Source organism: Dendrobates tinctorius, unplaced genomic scaffold (assembly GCF_039654945.1).
Source record: "Dendrobates tinctorius isolate UK_male_01 unplaced genomic scaffold, ASM3965494v1 ptg000063l, whole genome shotgun sequence".
NCBI classification, from domain to species: Eukaryota; Metazoa; Chordata; class Amphibia; order Anura; family Dendrobatidae; genus Dendrobates; species Dendrobates tinctorius.
The window spans coordinates 8,217,101-8,244,937 of NW_027361731.1; the positions used below are offsets into that span (position 1 = coordinate 8,217,101).

General features: G+C 45.9%; 1 protein-coding gene across 4 annotated transcripts in view; it reads left to right on the forward strand.

Annotated features, from left to right (window-relative positions):
• The window catches only part of LOC141094221 (uncharacterized), a 323,197-nt gene that overhangs the window by 133,293 nt on the left and 162,067 nt on the right, over positions 1–27,837 (forward strand). For all 4 annotated transcript variants that reach the window (XM_073580021.1, XM_073580020.1, XM_073580022.1 and 1 more), the window contains exons 2-6: positions 8,355–8,504; positions 8,634–8,813; positions 8,897–9,020; positions 9,101–9,156; positions 9,394–9,484. In XM_073580021.1, the coding sequence (XP_073436122.1) occupies positions 8,355–8,504; positions 8,634–8,813; positions 8,897–9,020; positions 9,101–9,156; positions 9,394–9,484 (601 nt within the window). The remainder of the gene's footprint in view (positions 1–8,354; positions 8,505–8,633; positions 8,814–8,896; positions 9,021–9,100; positions 9,157–9,393; positions 9,485–27,837) is intronic.

The window sequence follows — 27,837 nt, forward strand, 5'->3', positions numbered from 1 at the left end:
CCGGCTTCCCTGACCCCGGCTTGCTTTGACTATTCTTCCCTTGTGCCCTTCCCTCTCTGTTTTCCCATAATTACCATTCCCCTCCTCGGGTATTTGCTGTGCACCGCACTGTCTCCTCCGGCAGCGTTGCGCTAGGCCCCGCTCCCTTCCCTTGTGACCTGTGGTCACGTGATCGCAGGTCTTGTTCCTGCATTCTACTCATTCTTCCGCCTTCTCTGACTTTACCTGGACAGTGTGGGAGCTACTTTCTGTCCTGGGGCATCTGTGACTCTGACCTCCCGCAGCATGGACCGCTTTGACCCCTGGTGAATGTTCATTGGTAGGTCCTGATAAATCCTTAATTCAAAGACCAGGTTTCTTAGGGCCGGTTTCACATTGGTAAGTTGTGTCCTTTCGGACTCCCCTCTGTTTTTGTGATCTTCCTTTCTTCGCAGTTTGGGGAACCAGTCCTGTAAAATGTTGACCTGGGACAATACGGACACTATCAATTTCAGAAGTACTTGAACCATCACCTTCCTGAGTGCCAAACATTACGGCCTTGATGACTACCTCCTGAGACTGAAGGAAGGTCCCCGTATTGTCGGCAGATCAGAACAGCACAAAAACATTGTACGTTGTCATCTATACAATGCGCTCAGCTAATTTTTTGTACCATACTTTGGCTTTTTGCAAGGCATTGTAGGGTTTGAGGACCTGATCTGAGAGATCTACACCCCCTTGTACTGAGCTGGGAGCTGTTGTCACAGTGTATGGTGGTGAAGATAAGGACATCCCTTTTGTAATTATGTGACATGCAAAAGTAGTGCTAAATGCTGTGCTTCAGAAGCATCCAGCAGCTAGAGGTGTTAACACAGTCACAGGAGATAGGGAGTGGTTAGCAGAGCCCCAGGGGGATTGTGGGAAACTTGTTTACTGTTCTGGTGGCAGCCAATGGGATGAGTGTTGTGTGATCTCTCACGAAAGTTCATTCAAGTGAACCATTGGGACACAGGATTCCATTACAGAGTGGAGTTGGGCTGTCCCCTGTACTGCTAGTTGAGAAAGTCTATCAGGAGCAGGAAGATAAGGAATGGAAGAAGTTGTGTTACAGGTATAATCTCCCTCAGCAAACCCTCCCCTCTCCTCCATTACCCTGTGCTAGAAGGAATGCTGTGGACTGCTGTGCCTTTGTAAAGAGTCTTGATCTGTGCTGAACTGAGATATCAAAAGAGACTGGTAGTCAATGTGCCTCTAAGAAACAGCTGTACTGTTTATAAAGCCTGTACTTAAGAGACTTGAATTGTACTAGATGTGCTGTGACATTAAACTACACTGTTCATGTTCATCTGTGTGAGCAAGTGGATTCATCTTGTGCCTGAGGAAGCTGCAGTACATGGTCACCCTGGGTAACGGGTCCCCCAAAGTTCCAAAGAATTCATGAGACCTGTACCACCCCTATCTGAACCTAGCGGCGTGCTTGTAACACTCATACTTGACCACCAGCATGTTGTCACTGCATTGGGCTGAACTTTTACCTTTTCTCTGCATTTGCCCAATTAATGGCTTAGTCAGGCCTCTCTGATTTTTTCGCATGGTGCCGCAGGCAACTCTACCTCTGGCAGAGAGGGTCTTGAAGAGGGGGATGATGGTGTGAAAGTTATCAATGTAGAGGTGATAACCCTTATCCAGCAGTGGGTGCATCATTTCCCACACAATTTTCCCACTCACCCCCAGGACAGGGTGACTTTCAAGAGGCTTAATCTGAGTTGGGGCAGGAAGAGAGGAAGGAGTAGACATGGGCAAAGTAAGCTAAACACAGCAGGACAAATCAGGGTATCACCAGAGTCAGCTACTCACGCCATAGGCAGAAAATATAACTGACAGTGCCTGCAGGATGCAGCGCAGAGAAATAGCAGATCTGACACTAGAACGAGGCAGAGAAAAGTTAACCACAGACATGACCAGATTGGGAGAGGGGAAGACAAGACTCAAAACCTGGTCTGGATCATGACAGTACCCTACTCTCAAGGGGGTGCCACCAGACCCCCAGGTTTCCTAAGATAACGTGCATGAAAAGTCTGAACCAACCGATAAGCATGGACTGATCGCACAAGGACCCAAGATCGATCCTCAGGATCGTAACCCCTCCAATATACCAAGAACTGAAGCGAACTGCGAATAATGCGAGAATCAACAATCCGTTCAACTTCATACTCAGTTTTACCATCCACAGAGACAGGAGGTGGAGGGGATGGAGACGCAGCAGAGGAAGGTACAAATGACTTAAGAAGGGACTTATGGAACACGTTGGGGATCCGAAGCGACTGAGGTAAGCATAAGCGAAAGTCAACTGGATTGACACCCTCAATGATCTCATAAGGATCAATAAACTTGGGACCCAGCTTAACAGAAGGAAGTTTCAGATGTATGTTCCTGGTAGGCAACCACACTTTATCTCCTACCAGAAATTTAGGTCCTACAGATAGTCGCTTATCAGCAAAATGTTTCTCTTTGCCCTGAGCCATCCCAATGTTCTTCTAGACCTCCCTCCACACCTCCACCACTCAATGAACCACCAAATCAGACCCTGGACACCCCGAATCCAGTCTAGAAAATTCACCAAAATAGGGGTGAAAATCGAAGTTACAGAAAAACGGAGAAGTGCCTGTGCACTGATTAACCCGATTATTAAATGTGAACTCAGCCACGTGCAATGAGGAACACTAATCATCCTGCTGAGAAGTGGCAATACACCGCAATATCTTTTCAAGAGACTGGTTTGTCCTCTCCATCTGTCCGTTAGTTTTGGGATGTTACGCTGCGGAGAAGGTCAAGCTGATATCCAATCTCTTACAAAATGCCCTCCAGAATTTGGATACAAATTGCAGTCCTGCCAAAAGTACAAAATGCACCTGTTTACTAAATCTGTCAACCACTACCCTGACCACAGTTTTGCCATTGGAAGGAGGGAGATCAGTGATAAAATCCATGGACAAACGAGTCCAAGGTCTATCCTGAATTGGCAATGGTACCAATTCCCCGGCCGGTTATGGGAGACTTTAACACCTGCACACGTAGTACAAGCAGACACAAACACGGCAATGTCAGAAGACATGGAGGATCACCAGAACAGTCTAGCAATAGCTCTCTAGGTGGCCAAGACTCCAGCGTGCCCACTGAAAGCAGAGTTGTGGAACTCCTGGAGCACCCTCAACCTATACATAACAGGAGCAAAGAGCTTGTTATCAGGCTATGACGGAGGAGAAAGAGACTGAGCCTCATGAATTTCCTATTCCAATTTGGAGGACACCCCAGCAGCGACCACCCCACGCTGAAGAATGGAGGAAGGAGGTTGGATCCAAGCTGCGAGATAAGGCATCAGCCATGACATTCTTGGAACCAGGCTGAAAAGATGATGGAAAAATTAAAACGTGGAAAAAAAAAGTGACCACCTCGCCTGTCTAGGGGTCAATCGTTTAGCAGACTCAATGTAAGACAGGTTTTTGTGGTCCATAATCACCGTGATCTGATGAATAGCCCCCTCCAAAAAGTGCCTCCATTCTTCATAAGCCAGTTTTATGGCTAATAACTCCCGATTCCTGACATTGTAATTTCATTCAGCAGGAGAAAATTTCTTGGCGAAAAAGGCACAAAGTTTTAAATTAGTCAAAGTGATGGGTCCCTGATACAGCATCACCCCCCACCTCCGATGCATCCACCCCAACAATGAATGGTTCAGACGGATCGAGCTGGACCAATACAGGAGCAGACATAAAACATTTTTCAATGTAGAAAAGGCTACAACTGCCAGGACTGACCAGTCTTTAAGATCAGCCCCCTTACGAGTGAGATAAGTGAGAGGCTTGACCACCTGAGAAAACCCCTTAATAAATTTGAAATAGTAATTGGCAAAACGCAAGAAATGCTGAAGACCTTTAAGGTCCCTGGGTTGCACCCAATCAACAATGGCCTGTACTTTTCCAGGGTCCATGCGAAACCCCTTGGCAGACAGGATGAACCCCAGAAAGGCCAGCTCTTGGACAAAAAATTAACACTTCTCAGGTTTAGCAAACAGAGTTCTCCTGTAACCTCTGAAGAACTGCACATAGCTGACCCATGTGAGATTCTTTGTCAGATGAAAATACAAGAATGTCATCTAAATATACCACCATAAAGCATCCAACGAAGTCAGAAAATACATCATTAATGAAATTCTGAAAAACTGCTGATGCATTCGAGAGACCAAAGGGCATGACCAAATTTTCAAACAAACCCTCAGAGATGAGGAATGCCGTTTTCCACTCATCGCCTTACCAAATATGGATAAGATTATATGCTTCCCTGAGGTCCAACTTGGAATACCACTTAGCTTCAGATAATTGGTTGTAAAGATCAGGGATAAGCTGGAGGTGGTAGTTACTTCCTACCGTAATTTTATTTAGTTCCCGAAAATCGAGGCAAGGACGTAAACCACCATCTTTTTTTTTTCAAAAAAGAATCCAGCAGCCACAGGAGAGACAGAGGGATGGATGTGACCTTTATGTAAACTTTCTGAGCCATACACTTTCATAGCGGTATGTTCTGGGCCGGATAGATTGTACAGACGGGCATTGGGCAATTTAGCACCTGGAATGAGATTAATAGTTCAATCATAGGGGCGATGTGGGGGCAAGACCTCAGCCTCTTTTCAGAAAACACATCCTTAAAATCTTTCAGGTACTCCGGAATACCATCCAGAATAACGAATGACACCAGCACAGCAGAAAGACAACCCTTTGAACAATTAGGACCCCATTTCAAAATATCTCGAGATTCTCAGTCAATAGCAGGATTGTGCAACTGTAACCAGGGGAATCCCAACACCTGTCCCACTGGAAGATTATCCAGAACATAACATGAAATGTGTTTCTGATGCAAGAAACCCACCTTGAGGAGAAACTCCTCCGAGACAAGTTTAACAATATTCCTAACCAGCGGTGTTTTATCAATGGCAATGATATGAATTGGGGTTTCAAGCCTAACTGTCTCTATGTTACACTAGGACACCAAGCTTGAGCCAATGAAGTTCATGGATGACCCACAGTCCACAAAAGCTTAAGTGGGTGTGTAACAATCCCTACAACAAAGTTCCACCTCCATCAAAATCTTTTGAATTGAGGAAAAAGGTACCTGAGAGTCTGGGTGACCTCATCAACAATCACCCAGACTCGGCAGCTTGTTAGTTGGTGGGCAAGAGGAGCAGTCCTTCTTCCAATGTCCCGGGTTTCCACAATAGAAGAATAGTCTCCTTTCACATTGCCGCTTTCTCTCCTTCTCCTTGAGGTTAATGACCACAACCTCCATAGGTTCCGTGTATGGTATCACCTGGGACTTAACAGGGTATACTGGAACCTCTCACTGGATTACTCTCTTCTGCAATCTCCTATTCATATGAATGGCCTGAGTCATGGCCTTCTCCAAAGAACTGGGTGGCTGATGGAGAGCCAGAGCATCATTAAGATGATCTGACAGACCCCTCCTGAACTTACATCTTAGCGCAGAGTCGTTGCATGTCACATCGGTGGACCACCGTCTCAACTCTGATCAATACCTTTCACCAATGAGTTTACTCTGGGAGAGACCCATGACTGTGTCCTCTGCCACCCTGAACCGGTCAGGTTCGGCAAAAATCAGTCCTAAAGCCTCAAAGAACTTATCCACAGACACACGTTCTAGGACAGTAGCAGGTAAAGAAAAAGCCCAAGTTTGAGGACCCTCCCGGAGTAACAAAATGATTATCCCCAGCCGTTGACTCTCATCACCAGAGGATCGGGGTCTAAGGGAGAAAAGCAGCCTACAACTCTCCCTGAATGTACGGAACTTCTCCTTTTCCCCAGAGAAAGTATCTGGGAGCCTGACGGTAGGTTCAGGATAGTGTAGCAAGACATCTATGTGTTCCGAGTGCTTACAGGCTGATTGTTTAGTAGAACCCTGAAAAGACTACCATCTCAGAAAGTTCCCTCTGGAGTTGATTATAGGAAGAGGCCAGGGCTCTATGTTCCACAGGCAAGTCCTGCATCATTTGAGTCAGATTAGACATCTGATCCGCCAGAGTATGAAGTGGATCCATAAAGTGAGGAACAAAGAAAAAAAACTGTTAATGGTCAGTTATAATGTCATGATGCAGCTCTGCAGGTAAATGCAAACTCCACTAGATGGCAGCAAAGGGGAGGGAGGACTGCAGTTCTGCTCAGAGCAGACCAGCAGCACTACAGCAAGGCTACCACCAGGTGGCAGCAGAATAGTCAAGCAAGCCGGGTCGATACCAGAGAGAAGCGAAGAGGAATACCAAACACAGAGTCAGATGAGCGCCAAAAGGTTAGTACCAGTCAGAAACAGAAGTACCAGAAGCAAGAGACAGGATCAGGTCTTAGCCAAAGCAGAGTCAAGTACCAGGAAATCCAAACACTAAGGGAAACACTGAGTTGGGGCAGGAAGAGAGGAAGGAACAGACACGGGCAAAGTCAGCTAAACACAGCAGGACAAATCAGGGTATCACCAGAGTCCGCTACTCACACCGTAGGCAGAAAATATAACTGACACTGCCTACAGGATGCAGCGCAGAGAAATAGCAGAGCTGACACCATCACGAGGCAGAGAAAAGTTAAACCCTGACATGACCAGAAAGGGAGAGGAGAAGACAGGACTCAAAACTCGGTCTGGATCATGACACATTTATTACTCTCATAGTACGTATCCCCTTTTTTGGCCCCCACACACCGTATAATGTTCTCACAGTACCACCATCCTCAATTTTATTTCTGTAATCAAGATAACAGAATGGAGAAAGTCAGCACTCACCCCTTTTAGAAGATGCTTCAGTCCTTCTATTGGTCCATATTCTTAGACCAGCGGAACATGGACCAGTAGAAGCGCAAATTAAGTCTGAAACGTTTGTTGTCCATCATTTCTTTTTCTTTTGGAAATCACTGCACCTGCCGCCACTCTGCTAGCACTGTTGCACTATTTGTCATTTTCCTGAATCAAATGAAAATTAAAAAGGACTGAAGTATCTTCCAAAAGGGGTGAGTGCTGATTTTCTTCATTCCATTGTCTTGATTATAAATAGTCACCCTGAAGATTTAATATAGTGGAAGTTGTAACATTGGTTCAATATGTTCATATACTGGGTAAAAACTTTCTATTTGGTGCCTCAACACTTCACTATAATTATTTTAGGAATATTTCACACTTTTTTTGGTGTTTTTCATGTAATATATGGAATATTACATGGAGACATTGGCATCAAATAACTTCTGTCTTGATGTTCTTACAAAAAAAGCTTTTATAAAAGCCTCAAACTTCTGTGTGTGAATCAGACATAAATTCTAACATGATTGAAGATTACTGTCATGTCCTCACTAAATGAACGGGATTCATATAGCTTAACAAGCAGCTAAACCGCTATACCGGGGTCCAATAAGGGAGACTGCAGTTGAATCTGTGGTTTATTGAACGCAGGTATATAGATGTGGTAAAACTGCAAACAGAAACAGATACATAGGATCAGTACTGGGTTCATGGAAATATACAATATACACAGCATACAATCTGGACTACTAGCTGAATGGGGGATGTAACTAAGCTAGCTAATATAAGACAGAAATCATAGGGTGATTACATACCACCGATGCTGACACAGAGGGAGTAATGCGATGAGGTGCTTCCAATATGCAGACTTGAAATAAATGGCTGACTGAAGAGAGAAAGGGGGCTGGGATAAACCATGGTACCTTGCAAAGTTACCCAGAATACATTAGGAGGGAAATAATACAGTAAATACAATGCATAATATCATGCAGTTATAACTTTTGGCCACTAGATGGAACTGGAAACAATAAACATTAAAATGTGTGGCAAACTGAGCATTATATACATACAGCAATCATTGTATGTTATCAGAACAGGTAGTTAAGAGTCATTGATTATGTCGGAGACAGAACAATTACAGTTCGGGGAAGATGGGAAACATTCATATAGATGGCCGGTGGTGATGGAGTCAGTGACGGACTCTGGCCAAATATGTTTCTAGAACTGTAGTAGATGATGAAGATGTCGTCCTCCTCATCATGAAGTAGTTATTTCTCATGTCACGTGTAATGAATATCTCCTGCAGTATTGCTAATGCCGATTCCAGTGTCGGTAAATGAGACGAGAATTAGCATTATGGAAGATGAGTCTATGAGAAACGTGTTCAGCTGCTTTTATTAGTAGATGTAAAGAAGAAAATAAAATAGTGTAAAATAATAAATCTCCTCATATGTTTCCCTTATTATCCCCAGTAATTGTATTACACAGGATTTTATGATGTTACATCGGCTCATCTTCTCATTCAGATCTCTACAATATCGGATCCTCTCAGTGAAGACCTTCTACATAAGAGAATTTTCCTGATTTACCCATCAAGGATGGATATGGACAGAGACAAGATGGCAGAGAAAATATTACACCTCACCCTAGAGATCCTCTTCCGGCTTACTGGAGAGGTGAGAGATTCTGATGACGTCACATTACATCATTCTTATCTATGGGAATAACAGATGGACAGAACTGGAGAGGTGAGGACTCTGGAAATGTCTGTAGTGAGATTTATTAATGTGTCTCTCCATAACCAGGATTACACAGTAGTGAAGAAGACCTCTAGTGAGCGCTGTCAGGACCCTGTGTCTGAGGGACGCAGAAGAACCTTGAGCCCAATCTCAGGGACTACACCTCACCCCCTGATACATGAGGACATCAATGACCAGAAGATCCTAGAACTCACCTACAAGATGATTGAGCTGCTGACTGGAGAGGTGACACTGCTGGGAATGTTGGGACATTACACAGTAACGCTATGAAGGGATTGGGGGGATGACGGTATCATTATATGTGTCAGGTTCCTATAAGGTGTCAGGATGTCGCTGTCTATTTCTCCATGGAGGAGTGGGAGTATTTAGAAGGACACAGAGATCTGTACAAGAATGTCATAATGGAGGTTCCCCAGCCCCTCACTTCACCAGGTAATAGACAGGGCTAAATACACACGGCCTATATCTATATGAAAAGAATGAATTCAGTCCCTGTATGTGTTTCCCTACAGATCTATCCAGTAAGATGACAACACCAGAGAGATGTCCCCGTCCTCTTCTTCCACAGGTCTGTAAACAAGATCCCAATGTTCCTCAGGATCATCAGGTAGATGGAGAGAAGGTGTCATGAGATTTCCCCTATGATGTGTAGACGGCTGTGAAGGTCTTGTGCTCAGTCTTGTTTAATCCATCAGTATTATATGTTTTATACTTGTGTAATGAGAACGGTGGAGATGGCAGGATTAGATCTGATCATAGATGCAACTTCTCCATCTGTACGTGACTTTTATAATATTTGTTTCAGGGTGAAGATCTGACCCATATTAATGCTACAGAGACATATGTGAGGGGTGAGTGGTGGTGTAAAGAAGAGATTCCTACATATGACTACCCAGGTGAGTAGTAACCACTAAATGCAGAGAAGTCACAGATTCTTCTCAGTCACCGGCTGTGGCTGCTTTATCGTTGGTTAGAGATGAGCGACTTTGCCTTTTTTCGCAAAAGTCAGGTCGAACGAAATCGGCCGATTATCGTGAAAAGTCAAAGGCCGACTGGAACACGAAACCCAATGCAAGTCAATGGGGAAGCAAAGTCGGCAGGGAGTGGAGGACAGGAAACATACCTACAGTGCCCTTTTGAATGCCAAAAACATCAATTCTGATTACTGAAGCTTTTCAACCATAATTTACTTCATAATACTAGTTACGCACTGAAAAATGGGGGTTATTTGGCAAAATTTGTGGGGGGGTAGGGCTGGTTCCAGGTTTTCATGTGCCCTGGGCCAAAGAGCGCACCTTTAACACATACCACAACTCATGATGCTCCGATACCGCAGAGAAATAGCGGCATAGTACAATGAAAAATACTTCACTTTTTACATCTCATGACTGATATCCATTTTTAATAGCTCCAAAAACGGACAGTATATTACTCCTTACAGTATTATGGCCACTGCATAGTGCGCTATACAGAGTAATGAGGCCCATATATTTCTTCATACAGAATCATTGGTCCCATATAATGTTTGAAACAGTATATGATGAGCTCCACATAATGCTACAGTATATGTTGGTCCCCATGGATGAAGCTCCACTGTTTTATGGGCCCAAATAATGCTCCATACATAATGGGCCCCATTTCTAATGCTCTAGTGTATAATGTGCCCTGTAAATGCTGCTCCAGTGTCTGATGTCCACCTTTGGAATGCTCCAGTGTATGGTGGACCCCATGTATCATTCTCCACAGTATAATGATCCCCAAAAATAGCTGTCCCAACATTGAAAACAATTAAATAAGTCTCCTCGCTATGGAATCCCTGTACTAGTCTGGACTCCTCATCGTCCCCATCTTCCATCTCACTGCACTTGGCTGTTTAGGCAGAGGGGGTACAGACGTGATGTCATTGCGCTCTCTGATCAGGCTATCACTGTCCGGAAACGCGGAAGACGTCATGGCGGTGGAGTAGGGAGAGGTAAGTATTTCAACTTTGCAAGTGCTGTGATCCTGAGCAAGCAGGGGGGGCCCACTCGTTGGCGACGGCAGTGGCACAGGGCCCCTCTAATAGTACGGCGGTGTGTGGCGGTGTGTCTGACGACGGTGGGGGTGGGGGTGGGGGTGGGGGTGGGGGTGGGGGTGGGGGTGGGGGTGGGGGTGGGCCCTCCCCCTCCCACCGGCAGAGACACTTTTCCCCCTCCCACCGGCAGAGACACTTTTGCGTACTATGAGGGGCCCTGTGCCAGTGCCGTCGCCCATGAGTATGCCCCCCCACCAGCTCAAGGAACCTGCACTTTCATCTGCACCTTCCTCTTTGTCACCGTGTAAGGTGGTATAGTATGCGGGAAAGGGAACCTGAGTTTCCTCTGGGTCAGATTCTGGCTGTGTAGAGTGTGAGGGGAATGTAGTGGTCTGAGTCAATGTACCAGCAGAATCATCTAGCAGTGGCTCGGCATCAGTGCACTTGTGGCGCCCCCAGGAGTACGGTCGCCACAGTGGCATTACCTTCCTCCTGGGAAGTGTGATGTCATGCTTGGGAGCAACGAAGGATCTCTCTAGCAGTTAAACCAACACACAACACATTTCCCACTTCACGCCAGCAGGGAGACCTCTGAACATGACTGCTGAGGAGCTGCTCTCTGTGGTCGGGAGGAGGCAAGTTAGGCCATTCTGTGCAGGGAAGGGGAAGTGTGTGGACGTGAGAAGGGGAGCTGGAGGATGAGCAGAGTTAAGGCTCACTCCTAGTTGGAGCGCATGGTCTGGATTCCGGTCTCCGAGTTTGTAGGGACACTGACGTTCCTGCAGCAGAATCCGGAGGAAGTAGCAGCTGTAAATGCTCTGTACCCAACTGAGGCTCAGAGGCCCCAGCATCGACGTGTGTGAGCCAGAAGGAAAAGGCTACGGCTGCCAGCCATACGAGAAAGTTCCAAAAGAGAGTCAACAGGGGGAACTTCATTGAACTCAGCACTGCAAGTACCTAGAACAGAGACCACAATACCTATCTGCAGAGAAAGAAATCCAAATTGGCTTCCAGGCTGACCAACTCCTTCTCCATCTGTACTCTGGGTCCTGGACAGCACCTACCAAGTACAGGTAAAGGAACTGCACGACTATGTCTGTCATCTTTCTCCTACGCCTGGCGCACGGCTCAGCTACATCCTGCATTGCACACCATCTCCCAACTCTTTCATCTGCCCTGCGACTACGGCCCTACCTGTGCAGGTCTTCTACATCTTAGCTACACCACAACATCTGTCCCACAGAAGCGACTATGCAGCGCTGGTCAATCTAATCAGAAACCACAGGTGGCGTCACGTATCATTCACCTATAAACGTAATTCACCCCTTTGCATGGACGCCCAGGGCCACGGAACGGGTCACCACCACCGTGACACATCCTTGTGAGACACCGGCCCGGTACCGATTAACTCCACTGCCCTGCCTGGCCACCCACACTCCATGTCAGATTCATCTTGGACTGGGGAATTCACAATTTGACTTGATAACCCAGGCATGGTATGATAGAAAGAGCTACATGGACTAATGTGAAATGTGGCCTGCTGCCTCATTCAGTTTGGGTGGGGGTGCAGGACACAAGGAAAGGGGTTCTTCCTGACCAGGAGCCAGCACTTGACCACTCAGTGCTTGCATTTTTTGAAACTTCAGAAGAGGCGGGCATATTTGATGGAGTCTGTTTCAGCAATGTAAGCCAAAACCAGTTCCTCATTCTCCGCCTTTAAAAGCGGTTAACCTACTCCCAGAAAAGGTATCATTCCAGGCGTTCCGGAGCCAGACCATGACATAGGCTCAACACCTCCTGCCTTAGCTGCTATTGTGCTTTTGCCACTACCAGCAGATGCACCACCACCATCATCACCAGCTGGCCCCCCCGCGCCCACGTCCGCGGCCTCTTCCACCAAACTTCAAAATTTTGCACAAAATAGACACAAAATAACATCAGATATATGGCACTGTATCAGAAATGTTCAGCTCTATTCAGTCAAAGGATAATTGTCAATCTCCATATATATTCCATGAGTCACACAGAGACGCTCACAGGCTCAGTATGGATTAGACATGAATATAAAAAGTAGACAAAGTGTACAGTATCATCAGATAGCAGGTATATATAGCATAGTTTAAACATTAACAATGTACGTCTATATATCAGGAGTAGTGTTGAGCCACCACGCTAGTGTTTTGGTTCGTAACACAGGAGGCAAGTTCGTCGAATGTTCGTCGAACCCCATTGAAAACAATGGCAGGCAAACACATACAAACACATAGAAAACAATTACAAAACACCTTAAAATGTGTCCCAAAGCAGAGAAAATGCTCAGAAGACAAAAATTACATATGGAAAAGGGCAACTACATTTAGAAAAGAGGTGGAGGAGTAAAAGGAGGAGGTGGAGGAGACACAGATATAGGCTTGTCATTCCCTTATGAAGTCAAGAAAGGCTGGAATAAAAATGTAAAATACCAACCAAAAAAAAAAATTCTGCAATCGAACACGATCATATACCGTCGGACTTCCCACCAATAAATTATGCCAACTGGTTCGTTATTCCCACGAACCCCCAAACAGCGTCCATGAAGGCAAAGTGTTTGCTTTACGGGGGCAGTATGATTGCAAAGCTGAACCTTAAAGGAATGTCCAAAAGGGCACCACCAGGAGTGGAGCCTGCGGCTTAATTGGACTCCACCCGGGAAACCACAACCATGCCACCTCAAGAAAAGATGCACATATTGAAAGCTTTGTCGATTGTGTGTGTGGTGTGGTATATCCGTTTGTAGTTGTGCTATCAATTTGTCAGCTTTATTCCGTTAACGAACGAGACTGCAGCATGCCCCAGCGGTACGCGTCAAGCTTACTAGAGGGATACGCGAGGCTCTGGCACTATCATGGTCTATCATGGCATTACATGTCCGGGGCTGCATGCGCGCTACACTGAAAGGACCAGTTTTTGTCGCTTACAGGTGCAGATAACCAGCAGAACACCGTTAGTGATGGGGATCTGTGATTCCAATTATTCCCCGCGAACGATGATTTCCCAGTAAGTGCAGGTCAACCGCCATTCCTGAATTAGGCCTAACCGGCATTCCTGAAAAAATGCCAAAAAATTCCGTGTCCAAACCACAGTTGCTGTAGCTTGCTTAACAGCTCGGCAGCCGTTCTCAGGCCCAGTATGGATTCGACAAGATTCTAGAAAGTTGATAAAGGGTACAGTTTCACCGGGTAACACGTATATATGTAGCATAGTTTACACATTAAAAACCTATGTCTATATATCAGGAGGCAGGCTCAGATGGTCTCAGGCCCAGTATGGATTAGACATGATTGGACAAAGGTGAGAAAGGGTACCGTATCACAGGATAACATATATGGATAGCATAGTGTACACATTAAAAACGTAGGTCTATATATCAGGAGGCAGGCTCAGACGGTCTCAGACCCAGTATGGATTAGACGTGATTGGACAAAGGTGAGAAAGGGTAACGTATCACCGGATTACAGGTATGTATAGCATAGTTTACACATTAAAAACCTATATCTATAGATCAGGAGGCAGGCTCAGACGGTCTCAGGCCCAGTATGGATTTGACCAGCTTGTACAAAGTTGAGAAAGGGTACATTATCACTGGATAGCAGGTATATATAGCATAGTTTAAATATTTAAAATCTCCATGTTCTCAGTATGGATTAGACAACAATCTAAAAAGTAGAAAAAAGGAAATGTATTTGAAGCGTACACCAGTATACACTTGTGGTGGTATTTTTAAATCTTCATATATATTTCTGTCTCAGTAAGTCAGTCCAGACTCTCCCCAATAGGAAATGAGATGCATACAATTACTGACATTAATTCTAGTGATTGCAGAAATCTAGCAATTCCTATTCACGGGATAAACTTCCGTCACATTTCTCAGAGGCGATGCAGACCCTCAATTAATTAGTGTGTGGAGACAGCGAAAACCTTTCTTTGTGAAGAAAGTGTTGCTCTATCGCAGTACCGTTGATCCCATCGCCATTACTCATATCCATATAATTTTGATCACAGAGAGAGATGTAAACATGGTGCTCACTGCCTATCATGCTCTGTCACGTAACTTTGGAGTGCAAAAGACAGAAGCCACAGGCCGTAGGTGATTCATTTGGATTGGCATGAGAGGGCACATTTAAAAATGTGCGCTGGAATGTCACACGTCTGTGGGTAGGAAAACTGTGAAAGCTGATGAGAAACCACCACTGCATCTCATTGTGAGTCGACGTCCATAAGAAATGGAAGCCATTGATCATCTGAAGCTAGATCCCGGCCAGCGGGACAGGGCATAGCTACGTCTTCAAGAAAAGGAAGAAAGGTCCAGCTCCAGAAATTTAAAATCCAGGATTTTTATTGTATCATGTTTAAAATACATTCATGGCTGCTTGTGATCAACGGCAACAAAGTTCCCCGCATGGGGATATTCTCCAGGTCTCTGTCTTTCTTCCTTTTCTTGGAGTCATTATACGTCCTGGCAGAGACGTGTCCATGCTCAGAGCTTTTCAATAGTTCTTACGAACTTACAAGAGGTGAGCTGAAATTTATCTTTTTCAATAGCTACGTCTTAACCATCATCTTCTATCAGTTCACCAAATTTGTAGTGGCAGTCCCAGTGAAGGATTTGACAGCCCAGACTACACAGCGGAGGAGCAGGGAGAGGTAAACATTGCAAATGCTGGGGCCCTGCCCAAGCAAGGGGGGCCCACTCATGGGCGTCGGTACTGGCACTGGGCCCCTCATAGTACGGCGGTGTGTCTGACGGCGGGTGTGCACCCCCACCGTCAGAGACACTTGATTGCACTATGAGGGACCCTGTGCCAGTGCCCGCACCCAAGCGTCGGCCCACTCACCTGTCCAGGGCAACGTCACTCGCACGGTTGCGTGCGCTAGGTGGTGACCCCGGCCATGGGGGGAGGAGGCAGCCCAGTTAGGGAGGTTTACAAAATGGCATACGTTGATGTGGGACATTCACCTGCTGCTAAAGGCGAAATTGGTCAAGTCCCAGGAAGAGGCGGACCAAAGAAAGCCATTTTTCTGTCACCCTATGTGTCATCAGGGTAAGGTGTGACAAAATCCTTGGAAACCCATGCATGGTTCATTTTAATGAAGGTTAGATCATCTACATTTTGGGTCGACAGACGGGTCCTTTTTTCTGTCAGGATTGATCCAGCAGCACTGAAGACTCTTTCTGATAGCACACTTTCAGCTGGCAAGCGAGCTCCTGTAAGGCATATTGTGCCAATTCAGGCCAGGTGTCCAGTTTAGCTGCCCAATAGTCAAATGGGAATGACCTGTGAGGGAGAACATCGATATGGGAGGAAAAGAAGTTTGTAACCATAGTTGACAAGTGCTGTCTCCTGTCACTTTCAATTGATGCAGTATTAACAGTCGTGTGAGCGGGACTTGAAAAATCAGTCCACAACATGGTCATGAAACCCCTGTCTCCAACGCCACTTCTGATGTGAGCACCACCAACATCTCTTCCAAGTTGCCCCCGGCCCCTATGGCTCGTGTGACAACCATCACCGCTGCTGTGTGCTGAGAATGCCTCAACCAACCGGTTTACCAGAGTTGCTTGTTTGTTGGCCAATATTAGGTCAAGGTTCTCCTGTGGCATGATGTTTTGGAATTTGCCTTTATAGCGTGGATCCAGGATGCTGGCCAACCAGTAGTTATCATCGTTCATCATTTTGGCAATGCGGGGGACCCTTTTTAGGATCTGCAAGGCATAATCTGACATGTGGGCCAATGTTCCCGGTGTCAACGATGCACTGCGAGTGCTGGGTAGAGGAGCACTTTCAGGCAAATCCTCATCCCTCCAGTCACGCACAAACCCAGTACCAGACCTTGCCATGCCAACATTTTCTCTTGCCCCACGAGAAGCATCCTCCTCCCCTAAATAATCATCCCCATCATCATCCTCCTCCTCTTCTTCCTCCACCTCGTCCATGACAGTTCCCTGAACAGACAATGGCTGACTGTCATCAAGGCTTCCCTCCTCTTCCTCATCATCCTCGGCTGCAGACACCTGCTCCTTGATATGTGTCAAAGTTTGCATGAGCAGACGCATAAGTGGGATGCTCATGCTTATGATGGCGTCGTCTGCGCTTACCAGCCGTGTGCATTCCTCAAAACATTGAAGGATTTTACAGAGGTCTTTCAGCTTCGACCACTGCACACTTGTCAACTCCATGTCTGCCCTCAAAGTGCCTGCCCATATATCCTCCCACAAATGCATTATGGCCTACCTCTGTTCGCACAGCCGCTCAACCATGTGCAGGGTGGAGTTCCACCTTGTTGCAACGTCGATAATTAGTCGGTGCTTGGGAAGGTGGAGCAATCGCTGCAGCTTCTGCATACGACTGGAGTGTACAGGCGACCGGCGGATGTGCGAGCACAGTCTTCGAACCTTATGGAGCAGGCCTATTAACTCTGGATAATTAGTGAGGAAGCACTGCACCACCAGGTTCAAGGTGTGAGCTGTTGTGAGTTCATTTTTCCCTTCACCATTGAGGTCTGATGAACTCCCTCCTCTGGTGAAGGAAGGTAGTGAGACTGATTACCAAACACCTGGGCAGCTAGATGATAACTGGGTGGCTGGAATTGAGGACTGGATATAAGGCTGCCGACGCCCTTCTTCCTGGCTGTTGATTTTCCTGCTGGATTCTTGGAGACCAGTCTGATTCCTGCATCTCAAAGCTAAGTTTTTCTGCTCTGCTTTGTACTCTTCAGTTTTGTTTTTGTTTTGCCTTGTTTTTTGGGAGTTCTGCCATCCCCGGCCGGGGTTGAGCTGAATTCCATTTTTGTCTCTGATCTGTTGATCTTTTGCTCTGCCTTCAGAATATACCTGAGTGCTGATATAGTCTTTTGAAGCCTAGCGACTTCAGAGCCTGTTTTTCCTATCAGTCGGTTGGCTCATTTTGATAGGGTTTTTGCGGATGGCAGACAGCAGCTTTCCTATCCTGTCCTATGTAGTTAGCTTGGGCCCCATCATTTGCTCAACCTATCCTTCTATCTGTGTTAGTGTTTTCATCTTGCTTCACCATCATTATATGTTGGGGGCTGCCTATTGCTTTGGGGTCTGCTCTGGGGCAGTTTAGTTTTTCCCCTTTCTGTCTTTAGGCTATGTAGCTCTCCGGCTGTGATCGAGGGGTCTAGGGCACCGAAGGAACCCCCCACGGCTACTGCTAGTTGTTGTGGATAGGTTCAGGGGTCTGCAATCCGATAGCTTTCAACCTCTCTGGTTTTTCTGGACTTAGCTGGTATTTTGTTTTTCCTCCTTCGGTGACTCATCATAACAGTGAGCCAAGCAAGGTATGTGTCTGAGTTTTGAAAGGGCTATGGCTGCCACAAAATTCCATCCGTTATCACTAGTGTTGAGCATTCCGATACCGCAAGTATCGGGTATCGGCCGATACTTGCGGTATCGGAATTCCGATACCGACTTCCGATATTTTTTCAATATCGGAATTCGGCATCGGAATCGGAAGTTCAAAGTTGATTGACAGCCTGACGTCATCATGATGCGCGGTGTGTGCGCATCATGATGCGCCGTCATTTCGGGCCTTCCGGGGGTCTCTGCCGGCCTGCCGGGGGGCTGTGTGGACTGCCCGGGGTCTGTACCGGCCTGCCGGGGGGCTGTGCCGGCCTGCCGGGGGGCTGTGTGGACTGCCCGGGGTCTGTACCGGCCTGCCGGGGGGCTGTGCCGGCCTGCCGGTGGTCTGTGCACCCTGTGGGGGTCTGTACCGGCCTGCCGGGGGGCTGTGCCGGCCTGCCGGTGGTCTGTGCACCCTGTGGGGGTCTGTACCGGCCTGCCGGGGGGCTGTGCCGGCCTGCCGGGGGGGCTGTGCTGATGTCCGGGGGTCTGTGCAAGCATCGTCCGATGGGACTACAAGTCCCATCGGGCGATGCCTGCTACCATGACAGTGATTGACACATTAGCCAATGATGGGACAGTAGTAGTCCCATCATCCGGCTAATGTGTTAAATGTTAAAAAAAAAAAAAATACTACATACATGCTACATACATACTACATGCTACATACATACTACATATATGCTACATACATACTACATACATGCTACATACATACTACATACATGCTACATACATACTACATGCATGCTACATACATACTACATGCTACATACATACTACATGCATGCTACATACATACTACATGCTACATACATACTACATATATACTACATACATACTACATACATGCTACATACATACTGCATGCTACATACATACTACATACATACTACATACATACTACATGCATGCTACATACATACTACATGCATGCTACATGCATTCTACATACATACTACATGCATTCTACATACATACTACATACATACTACATATATGCTACATACATACTACATGCTACGTACATACCACATACATACTACATACATGCTACATACTACATACATACTACATACATACTACATGCATGATACATACATACTACATGCATGCTACATACATACTACATGCCACATACATACCACATACATACTACATACATACTACATACATACTACATGCATGCTACATACATACTACATGCATGCTACATACATACTACATGCTACATGCATGCTACATACATACTACATACATACTACATGCTACATACATACCACATATATACTACATACATACAATACATTCATACAATACATACATAGACATACAGTACATATAACATAGAGTAACATACTTACCAATACTTGTCACATTGTTCCCCGAAGCCATTGTCTTGGGTAGAGAACTGCAGCATCAGCTGTTGCTGCCGTTCTCTACGGGCTGCAGGAATCCAATGACGCAGCAATGGCATAAAGTGAGACTAGGGACTTTTTTTTTTTTAAGTGGCGGAGGAATACAGTGCGGAAGGATACCTACCTTCCGTCATTGGATTCCTGCAACCCGTAGAGAACGGCAGCAACAGCTGATGCTGCAGTTCTCTACCCAAGATCGTCATGGGACACACTCGTGGACTGCTTCGGATCGTGGGTGAGTATTTTTGTGGTTTGTTATGTTAATATTTATTCCGGAAAAGACAATGGCTTCGGGGAACAATGTGACAAGTATTGGTAAGTATGTTACTCTATGTTATATGTACTGTATGTCTATGTATGTATTGTATGAATGTATTGTATGTATGTAGTATATATGTGGTATGTATGTAGCATGTAGTATGTATGTAGTATGTATGTAGCATGCATGTAGCATGTAGTATGTATGTAGCATGCATGTAGTATATATGTAGTATGTATGTAGCATGCATGTAGTATATATGTAGCATGTATGTAGTATGTATGTGGTATGTATGTAGCATGTAGTATGTATGTAGCATGCATGTAGTATATATGTAGTATGTATGTAGTATGTATGTAGTATGTATGTGGTATGTATGTGGCATGTAGTATGTATGTAGCATGCATGTAGTATGTATGTAGCATGCATGTAGTATGTATGTAGTATGTATGTAGTATGTAGCATGTATGTAGTATGTATGTGGTATGTATGTAGCATGTAGTATGTATGTAGCATGCATGTAGTATGTATGTAGCATGCATGTAGTATGTATGTAGCATGCATGTAGTATGTATGTAGCATGCATGTAGTATGTATGTAGTATGTATGTAGTATGTATGTAGTATGTATGTAGCATGCAGTATGTATGTAGCATGTATGTAGTATGTATGTAGTATGTATGTAGTATATATGTAGTATGTATGTAGCATGTAGTATGTATGTAGCATGCATGTAGTATGTATGTAGCATGTAGTATGTATGTAGCATGCATGTAGTATGTATGTAGCATGTATGTAGCATGTATGTAGTATATATGTAGTATGTATGTAGCATGTAGTATGTATGTAGCATGCATGTAGTATGTATGTAGTATTTTTTTTTTTTTTATTTTTTTTTTTTAACATTTAACACATTAGCCGGATGATGGGACTACTACTGTCCCATCATTGGCTAATGTGTCAATCACTGTCATGGTAGCAGGCATCGCCCGATGGGACTTGTAGTCCCATCGGACGATGCTTGCACAGACCCCCGGACATCAGCACAGCCCCCCGGCAGGCCGGCACAGCCCCCCGGCAGGCCTGCACAGCCCCCCGGAGCCTGCACAGACCACCGGCAGGCCGGCACAGCCCCCCGGCAGGCCGGCACAGCCCCCCGGAGCCTGCACAGACCACCGGCAGGCCGGCACAGAGCACCGGAGCCTGCACAGACCCCCTGGCAGGCCGGCACAGCCCCCCGAAAGGCCCGTACAGACCCCAGAGAGGCTGTACAAGGGCAGGAAAGGGTTTTTCTTATTCCGATACCGGAAGTCCCATAGACTTGAATGGGACTTCCGGTATCGGAATCTGCGATACCGATACTTTTTTTTAAAGATCGGCCGATACCATCCGATACGATACTTTGAAGTATCGGACGGTATCGCTCAACTCTAGTTATCACTAACTACCTTGCCTGCCTCAAGATGTAGACTGCCCAGCCATGACTCAGTTTGTCGCTGAAAGTAGTCGGCCAGTACCTCCGCCATGTGTCTGTCACCCAAACACATCATCTGCAACACAGCCTGCTGACGCTTTCCGCTAGCTGATCGATAGCGGGACACATCGTGTGCACCACTGTCAGCTGCGGATGCCATGCTCATGCGACTGCGCTCTGTGGACGAGCTTTCGCTTCTGGAGGAGGAGGAGGGTCGAACACCTACAGCCAACTGTTTCCTATACCATGGGCTAGGCAGCACTGTGCCATCACAGCTGTCCCCTGTGGACACGGAATCCACCACATTAACCCAGTGCGCAGTGATGGACACGTAACATCCCTGGCCTTGCCTACTGGACCATGCCTCAGTTGTGAGGTGCACCTTTCCACTCACTGATTGCTTGACTGCATGGACAATGCGGTCTTTCACATGAAGGTGGAGGGCTGGGATGGCTTTGCGAGAAAAGAATTGGCGACTGGTCATAGCGTGGTACTGCGTAGGCCATGAGTTCGCGGAAAGTTGCGCTTTCAACCAACCGATAGGGCATCATCTCTAACGAGATTAGTTTGGCAATGTGGGAGTTCAAACCCAGTGTACGCGGATGAGAGGATGAGTACTTTCTTGTCCTACTCATAGTCTCTGGTAGGGTGAGCTGGACTTGAGAGCTGCATATGGTGGAACTAGCGGTGGACATGGCGGACTGAGAAAGGGTTGATGATGGTGATGGAGTTGGTGTTCTTTCTGATGGCCTAGATTCAGTCTTTCGTTGCAATAACAGTGTGATTCCCTGACTGATTTGCCCTTGCGACGACAACTCAACATTTGCTGCTGGTCGTGTGCTAACTGGTGGACTTACACTTGGGTAAACAATGTAGCATTGCTGACTACCTTCTTACGTTTTTTGGGAGCAGTAGCATATGTGGTACGTGAGTTTTGGTAGTCCGTCCACGCTTGCAAGTGCATGGTGGTTAAATGTCTTAGCATGCAACTGGTATTCAAATTTCTCAGATTTTTCCCTTGGCTAAAGGTCTTTGCACACTTCTTACAGATAACCTTTGCCTGATCATTAGGATTTTGTTCAAAAAAGTGCCACACTGCACTCTTCCAACTATGGAAGACATTTTGAGGCCTTGCACGCTGTGCTATTTTGACCGTCTGGCCAAGCTGTCCTGCAACTCTTTTGGTTTTTGTAACCCGTTTTTGGACTGCTCCGGGCCTGCCAGATAACAGCTGTTGCGATGTCGATGCCCGCTGCGGATGCTCCTCCTCCTCTTCTGAGCTATTTCCAGCGGCACCCTCTACCCCCAATGGATGCCAATCTGGGTCAACAACTGGGTCATCCATCACCTCCTCTTCAATGTCATGTGCACCTTCCTCTGTGTCACCATGTATGGTGGTATAGTATGCGGGAAGGGGCACCTGAGTTTCATCTGGGTCAGATTCTGGCTCAGTACACTGCGAGGACAATGTAGTGCTCTGAGTGAATGTACCAGCAGAATCATCTATCAGTGGCTGTGCATCAGTACACTCCTTTGTCAGATTCATCTTTGCCTGGGTAATTCACGATTTGACTTGATAACCCAGGCATGGTATGTGAAAACAGCTCCATGGAGTAATCTGTAGTGTGGCCTGCCGCATCCTTCAATTTTGGTTGGGGTGAAGGACACAAGGAAAGGTGTGGTTCATGAACATGAGCCTCCAATGATGACTCAGTGCTTTTATTTTTTAAAACTTCAGAAGAGGAGGCGATAGAGCTGGAGGCTGAGTCAGCAATGTAAGCCAAAACTTGTTCTTGAAGCTCCGGCTTTAAAAGCGTTTTACTTACTCCCAGAAAAGGGAGCCTTCGAGGCCTTGTGGAGCCAGACGATGACGCAGGCTCAACACCTCCTGCATTTGGTGCTATTTTGCTTTTGCCACTACCTGCAGATCCACCACCAACACCAACACCATCATTACCAGCTGCCAACCCCCGCCCACTTCCACGGACTCTTCCACCACACTTCCTCATTTTTGGGGAAAATGTACCCAAAAAACCACCAACTATATGGTACTGTAAAACAAGGTACAAGGTGTATATAGTAGTGGGGAGAATTGGAATCTCTGTAGACTTCAGGACACAGTTGGATTCTGTCAGGCCCTGTTTATTTTACACCGCAATGTGACAGGCAGATTCTGGATGGTGTAATAAAGGTGGATAGAGGACTGTGGAGAATTGGAATCTCTGTAGACTTCAGGACACAGTTGGATTCTGTCAGGCCCTGTTTATTTTACACCGCAATGTGACAGGCAGATTATGGATGTTGTAAGAAAAGTGGATAGAGGACTATGGAGAATTGGAATCTCTACACTTCAGGACACAGTTGGATTCTGTCAGGCCCTGTGTCTATAACATCACAATGTGACCGGCAGAAATTGCCTAGTGTATGACAAACTACAAGGTGTATATAGAATTGGGCAGAATTGGAGTTTCCCTAGAGTGTAGGTCTGTAAGAACGGACAAACTCCTCGACTTTTCCTTACAGAGTCACACACGTAGATAGCTTCAATTTGGCCGTGATAACAGCCGTTACACGGTACTGAGAGAGGAGCGTGCACGTACACCGCTGTACGGTGTATGTAAAATTGTCAAGCTCCGTGTTTTTGTATACAGACTGACACACGCTGTCTCTCTCTAGTTTTGAATGTAATCAAACAGCAAATATTCTATACTGTTTGAAAAACGGACAAAACTATAAGGTGTAGGTCTGTAAGAACGGATAAACTCCTCGACTTTTCCTTACAGAGTCACACATGTAGATAGTTTCAATTTGGCCGTGATAACAGCCGTTACACGGTACTGTGTGAGGAGCGTACACCGCTGTACGGTGTGTGAAAAAATGAACGCTCACTACCTCACCAGGACAAAACAATACAATTTGGATTGCTTTTAAAAAAGCAGTTTGAACACCAGTGTGCACACAGCAATGCAGCTTAAAAGGCAGGCTAATCACCACCAGCGCTGCTGCAGAAGAGCAAAAATCTTCACCTTTCACTGCACAGTAACTACAGTGAAAAGCGCTAGTAGTAGAAGCAGTTTTTTTTTCTTTTTGCCTTCCTAACGCTCTCCCTACAGAATCAGCAGCTGCAGAAGCTCTCCATATTCTGAGATCAGCATGAGTACCATGGCGGTCGGCGTCCCTGCCCTTTTATACCCCCTGTGACGCCACACAAAGCAAGCCAATCACTTGCATGCCCTTCTCCAAGATGGTGGTGACCGCTGCCTATGTCATCACGTTGCCCACAGTGTCCGTTCTTCCTGATTGGCTGAAAAAGGGCGATAAAGCATCTTTTGAAACGCGACCTTTGGCGCTAAAGTCGCCGACCTCGTGGCCGACCTCACGCTAAGGTCGGGTTTCGTTTCATGAAACCCGACTTTGGCGAAAGTTGGCGACTTTTGAATTTTTTCGACCCGTTTCGCTCAACTCTATCGTTGGTGTAGTCCGGCCGTATTACCATGATCACCATTTTGCCTCTAGAGCACAACATTCTCCTTCACCCTAAACTGTTCAAATGACTTTGGGCATTGAAAGCCCTTTTATATAGAACTTATCACCTGGAGGATCCATCTACCCCCTGGGATTAGAAGACGCTGACCGTTACCTGCCCAGATCTGTAAACTACAATGCCAGATGACAGTGTACATAGAATGTTCTGATAAATTAGAAAATCGCTTGAAGAAAAGTATTATGATGGGTCTGTATCTGAAATCGGAGGGTAATGATGCTGTTGGCTTCCTAGAACCCTGGTATCTTATTGGATGAATCTACCTTCTCCTCCTTCTGTGCTGCTGAATGTGCTCATATGGTCCCTACAAGACCAGGTCCAGACTTTCTGGCCAAATTTTGCTTTTATGATCCACAACATTAAATGTGCAATGAGGCCAGGTGTGAATTTCTGTACAATAGCAACAGTTTCCCTTTATCCTGACTTTCAGGGCCGGACTGGGATAAAAAAGCAGCCCTGCCACACAAATCCCACCAGCCCACATACTATAACACTCCCCCCACACACGATCAGTGGATTTTGCTATACTTTGTTGTGCCCTTCAACACTCATCTTAGGCTAATTTCACACTTGCTTTTTTTTGCAGCGCGTTTTTCCCGCAAAAAAACGCATTGAGAAAACGCATACAAAAGCATACAACTGCTGCTTTTTTTTCAAGCATTTTTATGAGCATGCATGAAAAAAACGCAGCGTTTTTATGCGTTTGTATGCGTTTTTAGTGCGTTTTTACCGCGTTTGCGTTTTTTCCAAACATTAGGTGGCCCCTCACACTAACCCAAACCATGACTTTACTGACCCTAACCCTAACCCTGACCCTGACCCTGACCCTAACCCTGACCCTAACCCTGACCCTAACCCTAACCCTGACCCTAACCCTAACCCTGACCCTAACCCTGACCCTAACCCTAACCCTGACCCTAACCCTAACCCTGAACCAAACCATACTTAACCCAAACCCTAAACCCTAACTAACCCTGACCCTGACCCTAACCCTAACCCTGACCCTAACCCTAACCCTAAACCCCCTTAACTAACCCTAACTCTAACCCAAACCCCTATATTCCATGGTTAACAAAAAAAACGCATGTGCAAAAAAACGCATACATAAGCATGCCAATGCGCACATATGCGCACCCATAGACTTATAATGGGTGTCTTGCTGTAAAAAAACGCATTGCGCGCGCATGCGTTTTTTTGAGGCAAGTCGGACGCCCAAAAAATGCAACAGGATGCATTTTGTGCGCCCGAGCGCATACCGCAAAAAAACGCATGCGCGGAAAAACGCGTACAAACGCATGTGTATGCGCACATAAGCGCATCCCATGCAAAGTATAGGATGTTTAGCGCTAAAATACCGCAAAAAAAAAACGCAAGTGTGAAACCAGCCTTAAAGGAGTTATTTGAAGTCCATGTGTGAATGCCACCTCAGTGCGCATGATCGACCTCTTCTTTAGAGCGCCAGTTCTCGGGATCATGGGGGTCCTAGCGGTTGTACCCCAGCGACTACATAGGTCGCAGGATAGGGCATTACTTTGCATAATCCATTTAAATGGGTTTTCCAATATATACACTGTATTTTTCGGACTATTAGCTGTACAAAGGTTTTGGAGGAGGAAATTAGGGGAAAAAAAAGACTGAGGCAAAAATGTGGTCAATTCTGTACTTAATATCCCCTATCCTGATAAATATGGTTCTCTCATCTCCATCCTGAAACACATGGCCCCTCATCCCTATCCTGGTATGCATGGTTCCCTCATCCCCATCATGGTATGCATGTCTCCTCATCCCCATCATGGTATGCATGGCCTCCTAATCCCTATCCTGTCAGGAACTATCGCCCTCATACCTATCCTGGTATGCAGGGCACCATCTCGTCCTAGTATACATGGCTCCTCATCCCTTTCCTGGTAGAAATGGTCCACCTCAACCTTATCCTGGTAGGAATGATCGCCCTTATCCCTATAATGGTATGCATGGCCCGATCCCTGTCCTGGTCTGCAGGGCTCCATCCTTTACCTGTTATGATTGGTCCCCATTCCAGTCCTTGTATGCATGGCCCCATCTTTATCCTGATATGATTGATCTCATCCTTTCCTTATCCTGGTATGCATGTCCCCATAAGAAAAGATAAAAAAAACAAAAAAAAACCATTATACTTAGCTTCCCAGCGCTTCCTTGGCAGCATCTTGATCCGACAACAGCTGCTGCTTTATACTTGTAAGCAGCGCTTGGCAGGGAAGTTATGTGCTGCTTTCAAGCCAAAGAGCAGCTGCCGGAATACTCAGTGCTCTCTGCACGCCAGGACTGTTCATCGCAGAGAGCAGTGAGTATTCGTTGCTCTTCAATAGTGCGCACAGTCTCAGCTGGAGCCATCCTGCTGCTGCCGGAGGTCACGTGTGCTGATACATGAGAAATGAATATTCTGAATATTCATTTCTCTTGAGTATCGGTACACATGACCGCCAACTGCAGCAGGAAAGCTCCAGCTTATACTGCGCGCCACTGAAGAGCAATAAATACTCACTGCTCTCCGTGCAAACAGTCCCTGCATGCAGAGCACTGAGTATTCCGGCAACTGCCCTTTAGCTTGCAAGCAGCGCATAACGTCCCTGCCCTACAAGCATTAAGCAGCTGCTGGCAATGGAGCAGAATGCTGCAAGGGAGCGCCAGGAAGGTAAGTGTAATGATTTGTTTTTTTAATCTCTTCTGTAAAGTATAATTGTGGTATACATAGTATATGTATAAACCAGACAGCTTGAGAGTTACATGGCAGAATAATTCACCTAGGTCACATATACATATTGGACTATGGTCTGGACAACTGCAATCTAAATAGATAAGCAACGAAAGAGGAAGCACACAGTCAAAAAAGTCCCATAAAAAACAATATTTTATTAAGAATTTATGTAACAAACAGACATAAGGTACATGGAAAGGGGAGAGAGATAAACAGGCATGTACAATGGCAAAAAAAATGGGCCAAGTATGCCACCTGCACAATCCAGGAAGTGTACCTCTATGTAACAATATAATAGTTGGTCAATAGCAAAGCTGGAACAAAAACGGAGAGTCCGAGTATATATTTGTCAAACCGCCACAATATATCACACAGTTATATGAAGCCAGTGCATATTAACATAAG